The 17147-nt window shown below is 59.1% G+C and overlaps 1 protein-coding gene and 2 long non-coding RNA genes across 3 annotated transcripts; 1 reads left to right on the top strand and 2 right to left on the bottom strand.

Annotated features, from left to right (window-relative positions):
• Nucleotides 1–307: 307 nt before the first annotated feature.
• GADD45B (growth arrest and DNA damage inducible beta) lies at nt 308–2364 on the bottom strand. The gene is made up of 4 exons (XM_038565343.1): nt 2078–2364; nt 1898–1999; nt 1286–1508; nt 308–1030 (listed from the first exon to the last, which is right to left on the bottom strand). Exons 1-4 carry the CDS (start codon nt 2119–2121, stop codon nt 917–919), a joined length of 483 nt encoding a protein of 160 aa, XP_038421271.1. The 5' UTR covers nt 2122–2364; the 3' UTR covers nt 308–916.
• A 3732-nt stretch (nt 2365–6096) lies between these two features.
• Nucleotides 6097–7096, bottom strand: LOC119864596. The gene is made up of 2 exons (XR_005374469.1): nt 6876–7096; nt 6097–6711 (listed from the first exon to the last, which is right to left on the bottom strand). It is a non-coding gene; the product is annotated as an uncharacterized LOC119864596 (long non-coding RNA).
• A 94-nt stretch (nt 7097–7190) lies between these two features.
• Nucleotides 7191–10704, top strand: LOC119877336. The gene is made up of 3 exons (XR_005375238.1): nt 7191–7238; nt 8080–8164; nt 9870–10704. It is a non-coding gene; the product is annotated as an uncharacterized LOC119877336 (long non-coding RNA).
• Nucleotides 10705–17147: the final 6443 nt, after the last annotated feature.

Consider the following 17147-nt stretch of genomic DNA (forward strand, 5'->3'; position numbering starts at 1 on the left):
AGTAACAGCTGTGGCACAGCGGCCAGGTTTCGTAATAAACCGGTCTTTTAATTGCTATGGGGCAGGAGGGAGGATAAAAAAAAAAAAAAAAAAAAAAGAGGCAAAGGTTTGTTGGGCTTGGTTGGCGCCGGCTGCAGAGAGAAGAGGCACTGTTTTTGCAAAGGAGCCTGGAGCTGCTAACAGGGACTTAAGTAACACTTCCTGGTGAGCCTGCAGGAGGGGGCTCGGTGGGCAGTGTAGGCTGGGGCGCGGGGAGGGGCGCAGAGGTCCTGGCCCCTCTCAGAGGTGGCAAATACACAAGAACCCAGAAGCTTTAGAAATTTATTACAAGGTCATCATAGAAGTAAAAATATATGTATCTATATAAGCTTCCCAGCTCTCTCAGTGGTTCAAGTAACAAGTGCAAGTAACAAAATAGATTGTCTATTACATTTGCAAACTGGGAGTTCATGGGTACAGAGCAACCTCGGCCCCAGCTCCCAAGTCCCAAAGTATAGTCCCGGCAAGGGTGCAGACCCTCGGTCAAGCGAGTCTCATGCAGATGTCAGCGCCGGTCACAAGAAGGGTGGGGGACGCAGTAGGTCTCACTCCACCCGAGTGTGGAGTCCAGGCCCTCCACGGTGGGGGAGGCCGCTGCTCCCCCACTCCAGCTGCTCTGTCGCAAAGCCTGAGCTCCAGGTTCCCGTCTCCTGCTGGCCCGGGTCCCCCTCTTCTCCTCTCTCGGGGGCCGCCACGGGCGCTGCTCCGGGCTCACCGCCCTGGGGGCGGCTGCACGCTCCCCTCTTCTCCAATGATTCTGCCCCCATGGTCTCACAGGTTGGGTTGTTTTGGGGGGTTGTTCTGGGGGGAGGGGTCAAATATTTATTTTATTTTTTTTTTGGTAGCAACTCAACAGGCTCTGATGCTGGGAAGGGTCTCAGCGCTCCTGGAGGGAGATGTAGGGAACCCACTGGTTGTTCCCTCGGCTCTCTTCGCAGTAACTGGCTACCTCCACCAGGCCGTGGCTTTTCCAGGCGTCTGTGTGAGGGTTCTGTGACGGGGTGAAAAGAGGGGGTTCAGTGGGAGCCCCAGGAGTGGGCAGGAAGCCTCCGTCTCCCAGGGCCCCTCTGGGGAAAACAGGCCAGCTCAAAATAGCTCCCCGGGGGAAGGAGGCCCCGGCGGGCGGCCCACGGGACATGCCGATCGTGGCTGAGTGCTGAGCTGGTGCGAGGCCGGCCAGCTCCACTTTGTTGACAAACACGGGCCCAGGTGCCTGGGCAGGGTGGGGCCAGCCGCCGCGACTCACCGTGACCAGGAGGCAGTGCAGGTCTCGGGCCTCGGCGGTGCCCTGGGTCTCCGCCGGCTCTCCCAGCAGCTGGGCCAGGCGCTGCATGCCTGACACCCGGACGATGTCGATGTCGTTGTCACAGCAGAAGGACTGGATGAGCGTGAAGTGGATCTGCAGGGCGATGTCGTCCTCCTCCTCCTCATCAATGGCCAGCAGGCACAGGACCACGCTGTCAGGGTCCCTAAAGGGGGCCAGAGGAAGGAGACGGGATCAGCTGGGGACTCAGAAAAGGCCACGGGGCACGGGGGAGTTTCGAAAGGCAAAGAGAAACCGAAGCCCAGTGAGGGATCGCATGTGCATGCAGCTGGAGGGGGGTGGGGAGAAGATGCACGCTTCAGGACTTGGGGGGGGGGGCAGGCAGGAGCAAACAGGGTGGTGGGTGCTTGCAAAGGGTGCCGTCAGGATACTGCAACCTCTCCCCCCCTCCGATGGAAGGCACAGATGCCCTGAGCGCACGGTGGGGACGCTGGGGGAAACCCGAGCCCTGTGCGAGAGAGAGGTGCAGCAGGGAGCGTGCAGAGCGGAGGGGGTCCCCACCCGCGCCCAGTCCGGGGACGTGGTGTGACTCACACATTCATCAACTTGGCTGACTCGTACACCCCCACGGTGAGGCGGTCCTGGCGCTGCGCGGCCACCAGCAGCTCCTCCACCGCGGCGCTCACGGTCTGCATCCTGGGGGCAGGAGAGAGGGAGGGTCAGCGCCCTGCCGGCCACCGGTCGCTCGGGTCCCCGCGTGGCCCGGCTACTTACTTCTGCGCCGCGTTGTCGCACGCCACGAGCTCTTCCAGCGTCATGTTGCAGTTATAATCCACAGTGGAAAGCAGCCCCACGGCAGCCCCAGGCGAGAAAATGCAAAATCCGAGGCCGGAAAGCCCAAACCCTTCCCTCGGAGCCCGAGCGCTCGGTCAAGACCTTCGGGAGGCAGCGAAATCCTCCCCCAGAGAAGGCGGAGAAAAATGCCCAAGTCCTCGGCAGGAATAATCCGCGCGGCCGCAGAGGAGGGATCGCGTCCACGGCTCCGGCGATCTGAGCCCGCGGCCGCCGGCGCTGCCTTTTATAGCCTCGGGGCTGGAGGCGTGGCCTCGGCGGCGCGTCCGCCCCTCCTATTGGCCAGTCCACAAAGGCGAGAGAGAGGCGCGCCGCGGTTGGCCGACGCCGCGGCCCACGTGGGGGGAGCGGGGAGGAGGGCGCGGGGTCGGGGGAGCGCGAGCGCCAGAAAAGAGAAAAAAAAAAAAGCAGAAGTTTTCCTCCTGATTTCCCGGCAGCTGAGCCGCGTTTCGGGGCGCGCGCGGGATTTCCAGCGCGCAAGGCCGGCGCGGCCTTTCGGAGTTGGTGGAGGGAGGGGGGGCGCCTGGAATCCCCTCCTGGTCCCGGGAGAGTCCCCGGCCCGCGCCTTTCCCAAGTTGTGCTCGAGGCCTGCACGGGGCGGGGGGCCCCAGTTCGCAGCCTGATCCCACCCAGGCGGGCAGGGGGGTGGCCGCGGAGACCCCAGACCCGGGGTGACTTGTCTGGAGCTCTGGGTCCCAGCCTGTCTGATGGCCTTGCAGCCCGGGCCTCCCTGGCTTGGAGGGAGCGTTAAATAAAATAAAGGGCACACAGATGTCCCATGGATGGTGGTGGTCGCAGGAGGCCCCCTCGAGGCCCCCCCAGGTTGGGAGCTGCGAAGGTGGCCTCTGTGTGGCCACCTGCCCCCTGAGAACGCGTCCCAGCCTCACGGAGCTGCAGGAAGCATTGAATAAAATAAGGGGCACACGCAGGAAGTGTCACCCCGTGGCACCGGCTGGCCGCCTCGAGGTCCCCAGCAGCAAGGGCTGCACAGCTCTAGGCACTCGAGGGACGAGAGTGGTCGCCCCCTCGTCACCCCCCCGCCGCGAGTTTCAAGGTGGAGCGCGCGTGGGAGGCGCAGGTGGCCCTGCGGCAGCCGGGCCCGCGCCCCCTGCCGGCGCCTGGCGCTGCACCCCTGAGCGCCCCTCTGCACCTGAGGGTGCGGGGACTTGGCCGCGGGGGAGGCCGGGGCGCCCTGTTCTCGCCCGCGCCGCCCCTTCAGGTCGGCTTGCAGGGGCCGTGGCCACTCTGATCCCTCCTTCCGGAGGGGACGCTGATGAGGACGGAGCGCGCGTCCTGTGCACCAGGCTCACGGCATCATGAGTCTTTTAATTTTCCAGGACCCAGGAAGCAGGGTCCATGCTTATGTGCATTAGACAAAAGGGGAAACTGAGGCACGGGCAGTCCCCCCCCCTCCCTCGCACACGCACTCCCGCAAGCCACCGTGCAGGGCGTGTTGGAGCCACACGTGTGCGACAGGGGGACGGCCGCCGGCCTCGCCGTCTCCCCCAGGAAGGCGGTTCACGAGCCTGGCGGGCAGGCAGCGTGGGACTGCCTCCCACGGCCGATCGGGGGCTCCCGCGTGACTCACAGCAGCGTCCCCTCCCCCGCCAGCCTGGGGTCTGGCCTTCAGCCCCGCGGCTTGCTTCCCGGGGCTCCCGGGCCCCGCGGTCCGGCTGACGCATCGCACCGCCTCCGCGCCGCCCACCGGGCTGGCGCCGAACCTCCCGGGCGCCGAGAGGCGGGGCGGCGCCACCTGGTGGCCGCACGAGGTCCCTGCGCCCCAAGCGCCGGAAGGGACGCACGGGGGTCGTGCGGGGAGGGGTGAGGCGGCGGGTGAGGAGGCTGGGCCTGGGGTGACGGTCGCTGTATTTCATAGACACAACATCTTGTGCAACATGTGACTTTATCGATGTCCTGTCTTTTGAAAAGCAAAGAGGCAAAGTGCTGCCCGGGGGTGTCTGCCTTTTAAATGATGGTGAAAGACACTTAGACCATCTGTAAATGCACCATCCAGAGGCATGAAATGCGTCCAGGGTGCAGTGAAGCCAGCACCGCCGGCCGGAGCCATCAGCCCCCGCACGAACTCGGCGCCCCTTAAACAGGACCCCGGACCCTGGAACCCACCATTCTTTCTGTCTCTGGATTTCTCTATCCCAGACACCGCCTATAAATGGAATCAGACAGTGTTTGTCCTTCTGTGTCTGGCTTATGTCACTGAGCACAATGTCCTCAAGGCTCCTCCACGTGTAGCAGGTGTCAGGATGTCCTTCCTTTTTTTTTTTTTTTTTTTCTTTTTTAAATGCAAGTTCTAGCCCAAGGTGGGGCTTGATCTCACGACCCCAAGATGGGGAGTCACAGGCCATATAGACTGAGCCAGCCAAGTGCCCCAGGATTTCCTTCCTTTTTTTTTTTTTTTTTTAAGATTTTGTTTATTTACTTATTTATTGGAGAAAGAAAGCACGAGCAGGGGGAGGAGCAGAGGGAGAGGGACAAGCAGACTCTACGCTAAGGGTGAGCCCCACTCGGGGCTTGATCCAACGACCCTGAGATCATGACCTGAGCCGAAATCACTGGTGGGCTCCACCAGCTGAGCCACCCTGGCGCCCCTTAAGGCTGAACAATATTCCAGCGTCTGGACGGACCACATTTTGCTTATCTATTCGTCCATCGGTGGACATGGGGTTGCTTGTGCCTTTTGGCTGTTTTGGTTGCCTGTTTTCGTCAGTGAAGCTAACTGGAAGCAGGGCAGGGGGGTGGGGTAGGGAGTGTGTGACACTTGCCTCAGGCACAACTTTCGAGGGAATGCCACAAAACACCGTCATCAAGATCAACAACATTCTAAAGCAGTAAAAATGAAAATGTATGCAAAATGAAACACCCCACCTATGATGAACAAAATATCAAGATTTAAAATGTCCAACAGGGCCAGGGCCGGGCGGTGCAGGGCGGGGTGGGGGCGAGGGAGCAGGGGAGCTGTGCAGGTACAGGGTCGGATCCTCTCTTTATTTATGATTTTCACCTTTCCTTCACCATGGATCCTTTTGCATTGATTTTGAATTTTTAAAATATGTATCTTGATGATTGAGTTTTTGGCGCCCTCCCCTGGATTTCATTCCTGAGGCGAATGCCCCGTGCACCTTACCCTAGACCCAGGCCTTGAGAATGTCCCTATATGCCCCAGGGACAGGTGACCCCATCTACTGGGGGGGAGACCCACAGTCCCCCCATGTGAGACCATTGACCACATTGACAGGGGAGGGTAGACCCACAGCCCCCCGCCCCCTGCTGACATCCCCAGCAAGAAAACGGGCACATCCACCTGCACCTCAAGAATGAGACCCTTTGTCTCTACAATTGATCAACGGAGCCACATTTTTAGTAACGTTGCAGGGAAGGTGCTAATGAGACCAAACTTTTATTGGCTGCTGAGCATTTTGGAGGCGGCCCTCTCTGGGGGCTCCCCCCGCCCCCCCTCCCCAAGGTGGCACTTCGGGGTCATGGCAAGTTTACAGGGAAGGAATCGAGGCCCCCGCAGACGGCGTTATGAGTTCAAGGGCACAGAGCTCCGAGTCCTCTGAGGATATTCCCAGACGCACCAGGTAGCCCAAGACCCCGGGGGTGACACCGGGATGTTTGGAGCCCAGAGAGGACGGGGTGTGGGGGGGCACCCGGGGGTCAAGGAAGCCGCCTGGGGAGCGGACGGAGCAAGGGGAGTGAGGGAGGCTGAGCAGGTGCTGGCCTGGTGGAGGCGGGACGGGCCTGCCCGGCAGAGGCCTGGCCTTTCGGGAAGAGGCTGGTTCCCGGGAAGGGTCCGGACACGGGTTCTTTGAGGTTCTGCTTTGCTCTGGCTGGCAGGGCGGCGCTGGGGTGCAGGCAGCATGGACATTCGGGTCGGGGGGAGGCAAGGTTTAAGGGAGCAGCGAAGAACTCAGTCACCAAAATAGTCTTTTTTTTTTTCTCTCATGTTTTAAATTGAGATATAATTCACAAACCATCAAGCCCGCTTTTAGCTGAGCTGGTGTCCAGCTCAGAGGGCTTTGAAGAGTGACCAGGCTGTGCAACCATCACCACTGGCCCAGAGTGAGACAAATATTTTGATGTGACAGTTTGACTCAAACAGATGCCCCCCCCAAATCCAGGATGGACGGAATCGTAGGGTGTCCCATCGAGGCAGGATCAGGGTGCCGCAGCAAGCCCTGTGCGAGCCCCAGCCCAAAGGAAAAATCAGGATGACTGATCTGCCCTCATTAAAAATTTTGAAAATGTATCTGTGGGTTGTTGTTGTTGTTGTTGTGTTTTTCCATTGGCTTGACTTGGTTAAAAACATGACATCAAAATAAGATTTCTCAGGGCGCCTGGGGGGCTCCGATGGTGAAGCGTCTGCCTTGGGCTCAGGTCGTGATCCCGAGGTCCTGGGATCGAGTCCCCAGGTGGGGCTCCCGGCTCAGGCTCCGCGGGGAGTCGGCCTCTCCCTCTGGCTCTGCCTGCTGCTCCCCCTGCTGGTGCGCTCACTCTCGCGCTCTCATCTCTCTCTCTCTCTCTCTCTCTCTCTCTCTCTCCCTGTAAAATAAATAAATAAAATCTTTAAAACAAACAAAACAAAACAAAAATAGGGTTTCTCATCCTGACTGAGTTTCTGCTTCACCCGTGTCCAGGCCCTGCTTCTTGGGATCCCGCCTGCAAACCCCAGCACCCTACCTCCACCCACCCCTGCACAAACCTGGGTTGTTCCCCATGGATGAAGGAAGAAACCAAGGAGGTTGAGGGGTGGACCTGCCCAGGAGGGGGGGTTCGGGCTCCCAGCCAGCATTGAGGCTGGAATGTCCTGGGAGGAGCCCCTGGCCTGGAAGGAGGGTGGGGGTGCTGCCTGGAGCCCCCCACGGTGATAGGAGGTGTTAGGGACCACAAGTTCGGGTTCTGTAAGCCCAGGCCCTGACCTCCGTGGGGTGGCACTTGGAGGTGGGGCGTCTGGGAGGGACTGGGGCTGGGTGAGGTCATGAGGGTGGAGCCCCAGGGTGGATTAGTGCCCTTATATGGAGAGGAAGGGACACCAGCACTTTCTTCTCCACCACGTGAGGACCCGGTGAGGAGTGAGAGGCCTCCCTGGAGCCCACCCTGCTGCCACCCAACCCCCAACTTCCAACTTCCAGGACGGTGACAAGTCAGGGACCGGGGCTGAAGCACCCCAGGCCACCGCGTCTGGTTGTGGCATCGGAGCCAAGCCGGAGAGGGCGTGAGGGGTGGGGCGGAGTATGGATGCGGACAGGGCCCCCCCAAACAGCACAGGGAGGGGATGGGAGGACCAAGGGCACCTCTGACTGCTGGGCTCTGGATCCCGGCTCTGTCCCTGTCCCGCTGCGTGAGCTTGGGCACCCCATTCCGCTCTCTGCTCACGGAAACCACAGCGTGAGCCACGAGTGTTCTGAGCACCCACCCACCGAGTTCATTCTGGTCCACTTAGAAGAGGGCCCTGTGGGGAGCAAATGCCTCGGACTCGGACTCGGGGTGCTTTCTATCTCTGCGGCACTGATTGGAGGCCCGAGGGGAGCTGATACGGCGCTGGGGGTGGGCAGTAACACGACTGCTTCTGGTGGGGTGGGTAGGGGGGGTGACACTGGGGCTGAGACCTGAGTGACACAAAGAAGCCAAGCTTGGGAAGCATGAAGCGAGAGCGCTTCCAGCGCAGCATGTGCAAAGGCCCTGCGGTGAGGCCACACCTGGCCCAGGGAGCCCCAGGGGGCTGCAGCAGAGTTAGTGACGGGCAGAACGGGGGAGATGAGACCAGACACGGGGGCCTCGGGGACAGTGACCGGGGTGTCTGGGTATGACTCTGGATGTGCCAGAAAACCATTGGCAGGTTTGAAGCAGGAAAAGTGCTGATGTCATGACTGATATCATGTGGGTTGTTGTTGTTTTTTTCTCAGAGATGAGCAAGACCTGATTCCTGTCCCTAAGGAGAGGCTTCCGGGTGGACTGGACGTGAGTCATCACCTGAAGTTTGAGATGTTGGTAAGACTGGACGGGCTGGGAGGAGGTGACAAGAGCAAAGGCCAGGAGGCGAGAAGGCCAGGCAGGCTGGGAACTGCTGGGGAGGGGCGGGGGCGGGGAGCAGCAGGTTGAAGGGCTTCTGCTCCGAAGTCACACTCACCCGGCGCGCACCCCACCTGCAGCCCTCCTAAGCTGAGGGTCCTGGAGCTGGGGACTTAATCTCTCAAACTCCTTCTTTTCATGGAAAAATCACACTAGTGAAAAGGCTGCAAGAAAGGGTGACCTAGACAGCGGTTGGTGCACGCACAGGAAGCACGGAAAGCGCTTCTCTGCACCCCTCCCCTGCGGGGGTGACCTGGCAATCTGCTAGGAGCCACTCCCCGGACACCCCTGCCCTCCAGGGTCCCTCCTCTGCTCACCCTCCCCAAATGAAATACTCCCCCCGGCCCCCCCCCCAAGCCCTTCCTGCTGCCCCAGCCTTTGCCTTTCCTCTCGCTGGAACACCCCTCCTGCCCTGGGTCACCCGGCCTCTGTCCCCCTCTCCACGGGGCTTCCCTGGCCACCGACCGAGATGCTTCACACACACCCCACCGGCACATTTCATACCCCCCTCTTTTTTTCTTCTTAGCATTTAACACCGGCACACATGCTATATACCTCCATTACCGTGCCCTTTGCTAGAATATGGGCTCCGCCAGGGCAGGGGTTCGTGTGTTTTGCTCACCGAGGTAGTTCCAGCACACAGTAGGTGCTCAATAAAGAGGCGTTGGTCATGGGGCCCCTGGGGGACTCAGCGGTTGAGCGTCTGCCTTGGGCCCAGGGCGTGATCCCCTGGTCCCGGGATCGAGTCCCACGTCGGGCTCCCCACAGGGAGCCTGCTTCTCCCTCTGCCTGCATCTCTGCCTCTGTGTGTGTATCTCATGAGTAAATAAATAAAATGTTAAAAAAAAAAAAAAAAAGAGGCACTGGTCGCACGCCTGAAGGAGTCCCCTAACCAAAGAAGGGGCCGGTGGGGTGGCCGCCAGTGAGCTGACCGGCATCAAGCTTTATCATTCGCGGGGGAGTTCCTACCCCTCGGGGGCTGAGCCGACCGCTGGCTGGAGGATGCAGTTCCGGGGAGACCGCAGACCACCCTCACCCCAGACCCCGGGACAGGCCGGGGCCCAGAGCCACGGGACGCGGGGGAGTGTTGGACTGACCACCGTAGGCGGTGTAGCCGAGTCCAAATAGCGCACGCCAGGCAGCTTAGCACGGCAGGGATCTATCTCTCCGGGTTCTGGAGGGCAGAGGTCCAAGGTCAAGGTCGTGGCAGGGCTGGTTCCCTGGGGACGTGTCTGGGCCCTGGCGGGGCTGGCGCTCCTTGGCTCACGGGCGCCCGGCTCCCATCTCTGCGTCTCCCTGGGGGTCTGTGTCTTCACAAGGACGTAGTCCGCCTCAATCCCAGTGGCCTCATCAGAACTTAACTAGTTATATCTGCAAAGACCCCACAGGGTCCCCCTCACAGGTTCCAAGGGACGGGACTTTTGGGAAGGGGGACCCTGGTCAGGCCAACAGACAGTGAAGATTCGGAGCTCCCAGGCAGGAGGAGGGCCACACGTGCAGACAGGCCGGCCAGCAGGAGCGGAGGTCGGAGGTGCCAGAGGGGTGCTCCAGGGGCCAGGGTGGGGCTCCCCCTGAACCTCCCTGCCCCGCAGCACCTAACTCCTCGGCTCTGGCTCCCAAACAGGCTCTCAGACCCACCCGTTCTCTCCAGCCTCGGGGTCACGGCCAGCCAGCCTGCCTCTCACACTAGTGGGACCAGGGCAAGAATTCGGGGCACAGGGGTCGCAGAACCCACGTTCGGAAACCCTCCAGTGAGAACCAGCTGCTGCTGCCCAGTGCACTCTGGGCTCCCGTCCAGCCCCCCACTCCGGCCGCAGACACAGGGAGCATCGGGCCGGGGCGGCCTCACAGCCCAGGATGGATCCTAACCCACGCAGGGAGGACGTGCGCGGCAGGGAGCCCTCGGAGGCTGGCGGCTGCTCCCCAGGTGCGCCCTGTGCCTCTCGCCTGGGAGCTCCACCCGAGGGAGCCCGACGCCCTGTCCCCACAAAACGCGCGTCCCAATATTAACAGCAGCAGTGTTTCTAATTTCCAAAATGTGGAATCAACCCAAATGTCCATGGACTGATGGCGGCTGAGACGGCCGAAGCTCTCCACCCGCTGGAATTCCGTCACCTGCAGCAGGGGCGAGGCCCCCACGAACCCCGGCGGACCCCCAGCCACGCGCTCGGCGAGGGAGCCACACACAGGAGGCCCCACGGGGTGGCAGGACGGCTCGTCCACGGAGAGGGGCTGGGCGCTGGGGACGGGAAGGGATGGGGCTTCTTTTTGGGGAGATGGAATGTTCTAATGTGGATGGTGGTGGATGCCGAGTGCTGTGAATATTTTTTTAAAAATCACTGAACTGTGCACTTTTGGGCGAGAATTGTATGCTATGTGACTTTGTGACTTGTATCTCAATAAAGTTGTTGGGGAATCCCAGCTGCAGTCCTGGGACACCCTCCCCTTGGTGGATCTGATTGCCGCCTCCCTCTCCACATCTGGGCTGCGTCCGGGACTCGCCACTCGTGGGGACCCCCTGCCCACCGCAGGACCAGATCCCACGTAAGACGTCCCGCTGCGCTGCAGCCGTGGGGACGTGGGACCCCACGGACCGGGAGAGGGGGTGGCTCAGGCCCCAGCCTGGCCCGCCCGCGAGCTGGACGCCACCCAGGGACCCCATCGACCCGCCTGGGACAGAGGACCTCCCCTCTGAGCCCCACTCCCGACTCCCGGAACTGTGAGACGTAAGCCAGTCTGTAGCTGTTACCCCGAGACAGACCCGGACCCACGTCTCGGAAGCTCCCGGGAAGCCTGAAGCTGACATTCTCCTCCCGGGGGGGCGTGGGGAAGGCGGCCGGAGCCCACACCGCCTGCCTCTGGTTCTCTCCCCCTGGGCTTTGCTCTATAGAAGGGTCCTCACCTGCACGCAGGGGGCTTCCCAGCTCGCGGATCCACGCCACCCCCACCCCCACCCCCAAAAAACCCCAGCTGCCCCTTGCTACCTGAGGCCGGGACTGTGCACAAGGGGTCGCAGCGCGCCTTGGGAGGAGGCTCCAGAGGGTGGGAGACAGGGGGTTGTGAGTCCGGGTATTGCAGTGAGGCCTGGACAAGGATGTAGGGAGAGGTCCAGGCGGGGGACAGGGTGTCTGAGCGCAGCACCCACCGCAGCCCTGGGCTCGACAGTCCCTCCCCGGGTGACTCTCCCAGCACCCTCTTCACCTGTGCTGGTCGGTGGCTAGCAGCTATGTGTGGCCACGGAGCCCTTAAAATGTGGCTGGTGTGCCTAAGAAACCACCTTTTTTTTTTTTTCTTAAGTTTTAGTTTTGGAGGGGGAGGGCGCCTGGTCAGTTAAGCGTCTGCCCTTGGCTGAGGTCATGATCCCAGGGTCTTGGGATTGAGGCCCACATCGGGCTCCCCTCAGTAGGGTGCCTGCTTCTCCCTCTCCCTCTGCTTCTCATCCTGCTCGATCTCTCTCCCGCTCTCTCTCATAAATAAATAATTAATGAATGATTTAAAGTTTTTTTTTAAAAAGATTTATTTATTTATTTATTCATGATAGACATAGAGAGAGAGAGGCAGAGACACAGGAGGAGGGAGAAGCAGGCTCCATGCCAGGAGCCCAATGCGGGACTCAATCCCGGGACTCCAGGATCACACCCTGGGCCTAAGGCAGGCGCGAAACCACTGAGCCACTCAGGAATCCCTAAAGCTTTTTTTTTAAGTCCTCTCTGCACTCAAATGGGACTCAAACTCATGACCCTGAGATCGTGAGTCACATGTTCTTCCAACTGAGCCAGCCAGCCATCTTGAAACCAAAATTTTTTTTAAAGATTTTACTTATTTATTCATGAAAGACACGGAGAGAGGCAGAGACACAGGCAGAGGGAGAAGCAGGTTCTATGCAGGGAGCCCGATGCGGGACTCGATCCCAGGACCCCGGGATCATGCCCTGAGCCGAAGGCAGATGCTCCCACTGAGTCCCCCAGGCGTCCCCTGAAACCACATTTTAAATAAGATTTCATTTAAAAAATTGTTTTTAATTTTAAAAAAATTTAAAGATTTTATTTATTTGAGACCGAGAGTAAAAGGGAGAGAGAGCAAGAGAGAGCATGAGCAGGGAGGGAGGGAGACAAAGAAGCAGACTCCCCACTGAGCAGGGGGCCCAACACAGGGCTCCATCCCAGGACCCTGAAATCATGACCTGAGCTGAAGGCAGATGCTTCATAGAGTGGGCCACCCAGGGGCACCCCTAGGATACTCTTTTTTTTTTTTAAATTGAGACGTAGTTGACATATGACCTTGTGCAACTGTAAGGTGTACAATGTATATTGATTTCACACATTTACATATTGCAACATGATTACCAGGGAGCATAGTTAACAGGTCTATGAGGTCACAGGATTACCATTGCTCTTTGGCGGTAGGGTATTCTATTTATATTGGGCCCACGTTGGTTTTTTTTTATATTTTATTTATTTATTAGAGGGGGTTGGGGTGGGGCAGAGACACAGGCAGAGGGAGAAGCAGGCTCCACGCAGGGAGCCTGATGTGGGACTCGATCCCGGGTCTCCAAGATCAGGCCCCTGGCTGCAGGCGGCACTAAACTGCTGAGCCTGTTTTGTTTTGTTTTTTAAGATTTTATTTATTTATTTCAGAGACAGAGCGCCAGCGTGAGCAGGGGAAGGGGCAGAGGGAGAAGCAGACTCTCTGCTGAGCCCGATGTGGGGCTCGATCCCAGGACTCCGAGATCACGACCTGAGCCGAGGGCAGATGCTTCACCAACGGAGCCACCCAGGCGCCCCGGGACCACGTTGTTCTACAAAGCAGCCCAAGGAAAGTTGGTGTGTTTTTTTTTTTTTTCATTTTTGATATATGAAATTTATCAAACACAGAAAAAGCATCTGTCACTTACATGTCCAGCTTATAGAGTAGAGACTTCACAACGACCAGCCTTCAGAACAGGATGTGGGGGATCCCTGGGTGGCGCAGCGGTTTGGAGCCTGCCTTTGGCCCAGGGCGTGATCCTGGAGACCCGGGATTGAATCCCACGTCGGGCTCCCGGTGCATGGAGCCTGCTTCTCCCTCTGCCTGTGTCTCTGCCTCTCTCTCTGTGTGACTATCATAAAAAAAAAAAAAAAGAACAGGATGTGACCCTGTGTTGAAGCCCCCACCACTATGTACCCATCCCCACCTGTCACCCCCTTCCTCACCAGACAACACCACCGTGTTGACTTCTGAGTAACCATGTTTCCACTTTTCCTTTCAATTGCATCACATCAGCTAGGTTAGCCAGGTTTTGAATTTTATAAAAATGGTAGGATATTGCTGGTAGTCTTGTGGGCTTTGCTTTCTTTGCACAATCTTACACCTGGGAGGTCATTCTGGGGATGCGTGTCCCTGGGGCATTCATCTTCACCGCAGCATCATTTTCCACCGTGTAATGTCCATGGAGGTTTGGGTCCACTGTTCGATAGATATTTGGGTTGTTTTTGTTTTTCCTATTACAACAAATACAGAGGGTTTCAAAACCCGAATGAGAACCTCTGTTATGTGATAAGGAACTGAGACAGCCCCTGGACAACGGCCCGCCTGACACTCTAAGGCCTATAGCCTGCAGGGGCTGGATCCTTCTGTGCAAGTGAGCTTGAAGTGAGTTTTCATGAAGCCCTGGCCAGATGACCCAGCTACTGCGCACCCAGATTCCTGAGCCACGGAGATAAGGTGAGTTGCTTTAAGCCACTGCGTTTGGGTCTCTGTTACATAGTGACAGATAACTAGCACACTAACATTAGATCACGTACTTGTTTCACATCTGTCCCCGAAACTGCTTGAAAGCATAAAGCTGGATAAAAATCAAAATGGTTGCACTAATGTTTCCACGAAGCTCGGTTTTATTTATTTTGTTTTGTTTTATTTTTAAAAATATTTTATTTACTTAGTCTTGAGAGAGACAGAGAGGCAGAGACACAGGCAGAGGGAGAAGCAGGTTCTCTGCAAGGGAATTCGATGTGGGACTCGATCCTGGGATCCCGGGATCAACTGCTGAGCCCCCGCAGGGGCCCCCAAAGCTCAGTTTTATTTTATTTAAAGATTTAGTTTATTTATTTATTTATGAGAGACACACAGAGAGAGGCAGGGACATAGAGAGAGAAGCAGACTGCATGCAGGGGGCCTGATGTGGGACTCGATCTCAGAACCCCAGGATCACGCCCTGGGCGGAAGGCAGATGCTCAACTGCTGAGCCACCAAGTGCCCCCAAAGCTCAGTTTTATTTATTTTTTTAATTTTTATTTATTTATCTATTTTTTCAAAGCTCAGTTTTAAAATAACCTTTTCAGGGGCATCTGAGTGGCTCAGTGGGTGAGCATCTGCCTTCCACCCAGGGTGTGACCCCGGGGTCCTGGGGTCGAATCTCACATCAGGCTCCCCACAGGGAGCCTGCTTCTCCCTCTGCCTGTATCTCTGCCTCTCTCTCCGTGTCTCTCAGGAATGAATAAAATCTTAAAAAAAAAAAAAAAAAAAGTGCATCCCCCTACGCAGGGGCTCCCGAGCCCCTTGACCTTGTTTGCCCACATTCCCTCTTCCACCAGCCACGTGGTTGGCTTGTGAAGTGTATCTGTGTCCTCTCCACCCCGCCACCCCCCCCAGCAGGGATCTCTGTTTGGGTCACACTGATGCGGCTCCGAGGCCTGGCACAGGGGACTCCATCAATACTGGTCTATGCCTCTAGAGCCTTCCACCCCGTAGGCCACAGCCGCCCGCCAGCCTCAGCATCCCCCCCCACCAACCCAGATTCCATCTGGGATTATAGGCTCCAGCCCTTGGGAGGGCGGCCGAGTTCTGCCCCTAGATGCCGGGTTAGCCCCCAGGCCTGGCCCGGCTCCGGAGTGAGCCCTCCCCGCGCGCCGGGCTCCGGAATCCAGGCCGCACAGATCCAGGCTCCGGAATCCGGGTCCTCGGGCCGGGCCCCGAGCCAGGGGCAGCCGTTGCAGTGAGAGTTTGAAAGATCTGGCGCCAAAGCCCGCGCGGGGCGAGGGGCGTGGAGGGCCGGGGTGGGGGGGGTGGTGTGGGGCAGCGCCTGGAGGAGCTGCTCGCCCGGCGCCGCCCCCGCCCCGACACAGCCTGTAACCCTCTTGCGCCCCGGGCCCGCGCGTCCTGGGTTCGAATCCCGCTGCGCTCCGGGCGGGGGCGGCCTGCGCAGGGGGAGCCCGAGCTCGCGGGGGAGGAGGGGGCTGGGAGCCGCGGTCGCCGCCCGGCCCGCCCGCCCAGCGCCAAAATTTGAAAGTGGCCGACGCCTCCCAAACCGCCCGGGGAGGGGGAGCCCCGGACCCCACCCACGGGAAGCGCAGGGCTCTCTGGGACTTGCAGTCCAGCCCCCCCGGGGGGCCCGCGTGGGGTGGGGGGAGCCCCCGGCGCCCGGAGATCGGGGCGGGGCATTGGGGCCACAATAGGGTCACCGACGGGAAGGCGGAGGAGGGAGGAGGGCTGGCGTCCGGGCCGGGACAGGATGGGCGCGCTAGCGCAGGGTCGCGCGGGTGGGACCCCGCAGGGCCCCGAGTGGGGACCAGGTCCCGGGGGGCTCTGGGCGCCGGTCAGCGGGAGCTCTGACCAGGAGGGCGCTGCAGCTCGCTCTGGGGCAGGAGACCCCCGGCGCCCGCCGCTGTCAGTCCCTCCCCCCCTCGCCCCAGGGGCGTCAGGGACCCCTGCTCCGCTTTGAGCGCCCGCGCATCCTCCCGACCGTCTGCGGCGCCGGCTATTCCCAGTGATGAGGGGCAGCCGACAGCTCAGGCCGTGACCCCCGGGGCCCGGGATCGAGTCCCGCGTCGGGCTCCCCGCAGGGACCCTGCTTCTCCCTCTGCCTGTGTCTCTGCCTCTCTCTGTGTCTCTCATGAATAAATAAATAAAATATTTTTTTTAAATTTTTATTTATTTATGATAGCCACAGAGAGAGAGAGAGGGGCAGAGACACAGACAGAGGGAGAAGCAGGCTCCATGCACCGGGGGCCCGACGTGGGACTCGATCCCGGGTCTCCAGGATCACGCCCTGGGCCGAAGGCAGGCGCCAAACCGCTGCGCCACCCAGGGATCCCTAAATAAAATATTTTTAAAAATCAAAGCACAAGGGAGCTTTGGGGAAGACGGCATAGTGACAGTGAGCTGGGAACTCGTTCCTGCCCTGGTTCTCAGGTGGTGCCCCTCGCCCCCCGCCCCGGAGAGAGGGGAGTTGAGTGAGCATCAGGTGTTCCTGACAGGTGAGGATGCGTGGCGGGGACACCTTCTGGCCTCCCCAGAAGGCTGGAAGGGCAATCAGTTCTCCAGGTGCCTTTTGCTGGAGTCCCTGAGCAGGCTGTTTAAGGCAAATCCCCGACGTGGGATGTGTGGGAAGGATGGTTCTTCTGGCCAGTCCCAGGTGAGAGGAAGGGAGTGGTTCTCAACTGGGGGCAATTTTGCCTCCAGGCAACAGGTGGAAATGTCTAGATATTTTGATTGATCAGACTGGAGGGGGGCATGGTGCTGCTGGCATGCACCTGGAGATGCTCCCCTGCACCCTGGCCCAGCACAGGAAACTCCGGCCGGGATGGCCGGGCGCTGACACCCTGCTCTGTGGATGTGCCTCTTCTGGACATTTTATATGAGTGGAATCATATAGACGATATGTGGCCTTTTGTGCCTGGCTTCTTTCCCTGAGGTGTTTTTGTTCTTTTAAATTGAAGTATTTATTTATTTATTTGTTTTATCTTTAAGATTTTTATTTATTTATTCAGAGGGGGTGGGGGGAGAGGCAGAGACACAGGAAGAGGGAAAAACAGGCTCCATGCAGGGAGCGCAATGTGGGACTCGATCCTGGGACCCCGGGGTCATGACCTGGGCTGAAAGCAGACACTCAGCTGCTGAGCCACCCTGAGGTCCCTAAACTGAG

This window comes from Canis lupus, chromosome 20, assembly GCF_011100685.1.
Source record: "Canis lupus familiaris isolate Mischka breed German Shepherd chromosome 20, alternate assembly UU_Cfam_GSD_1.0, whole genome shotgun sequence".
Classification (NCBI taxonomy): Eukaryota; Metazoa; Chordata; class Mammalia; order Carnivora; family Canidae; genus Canis; species Canis lupus.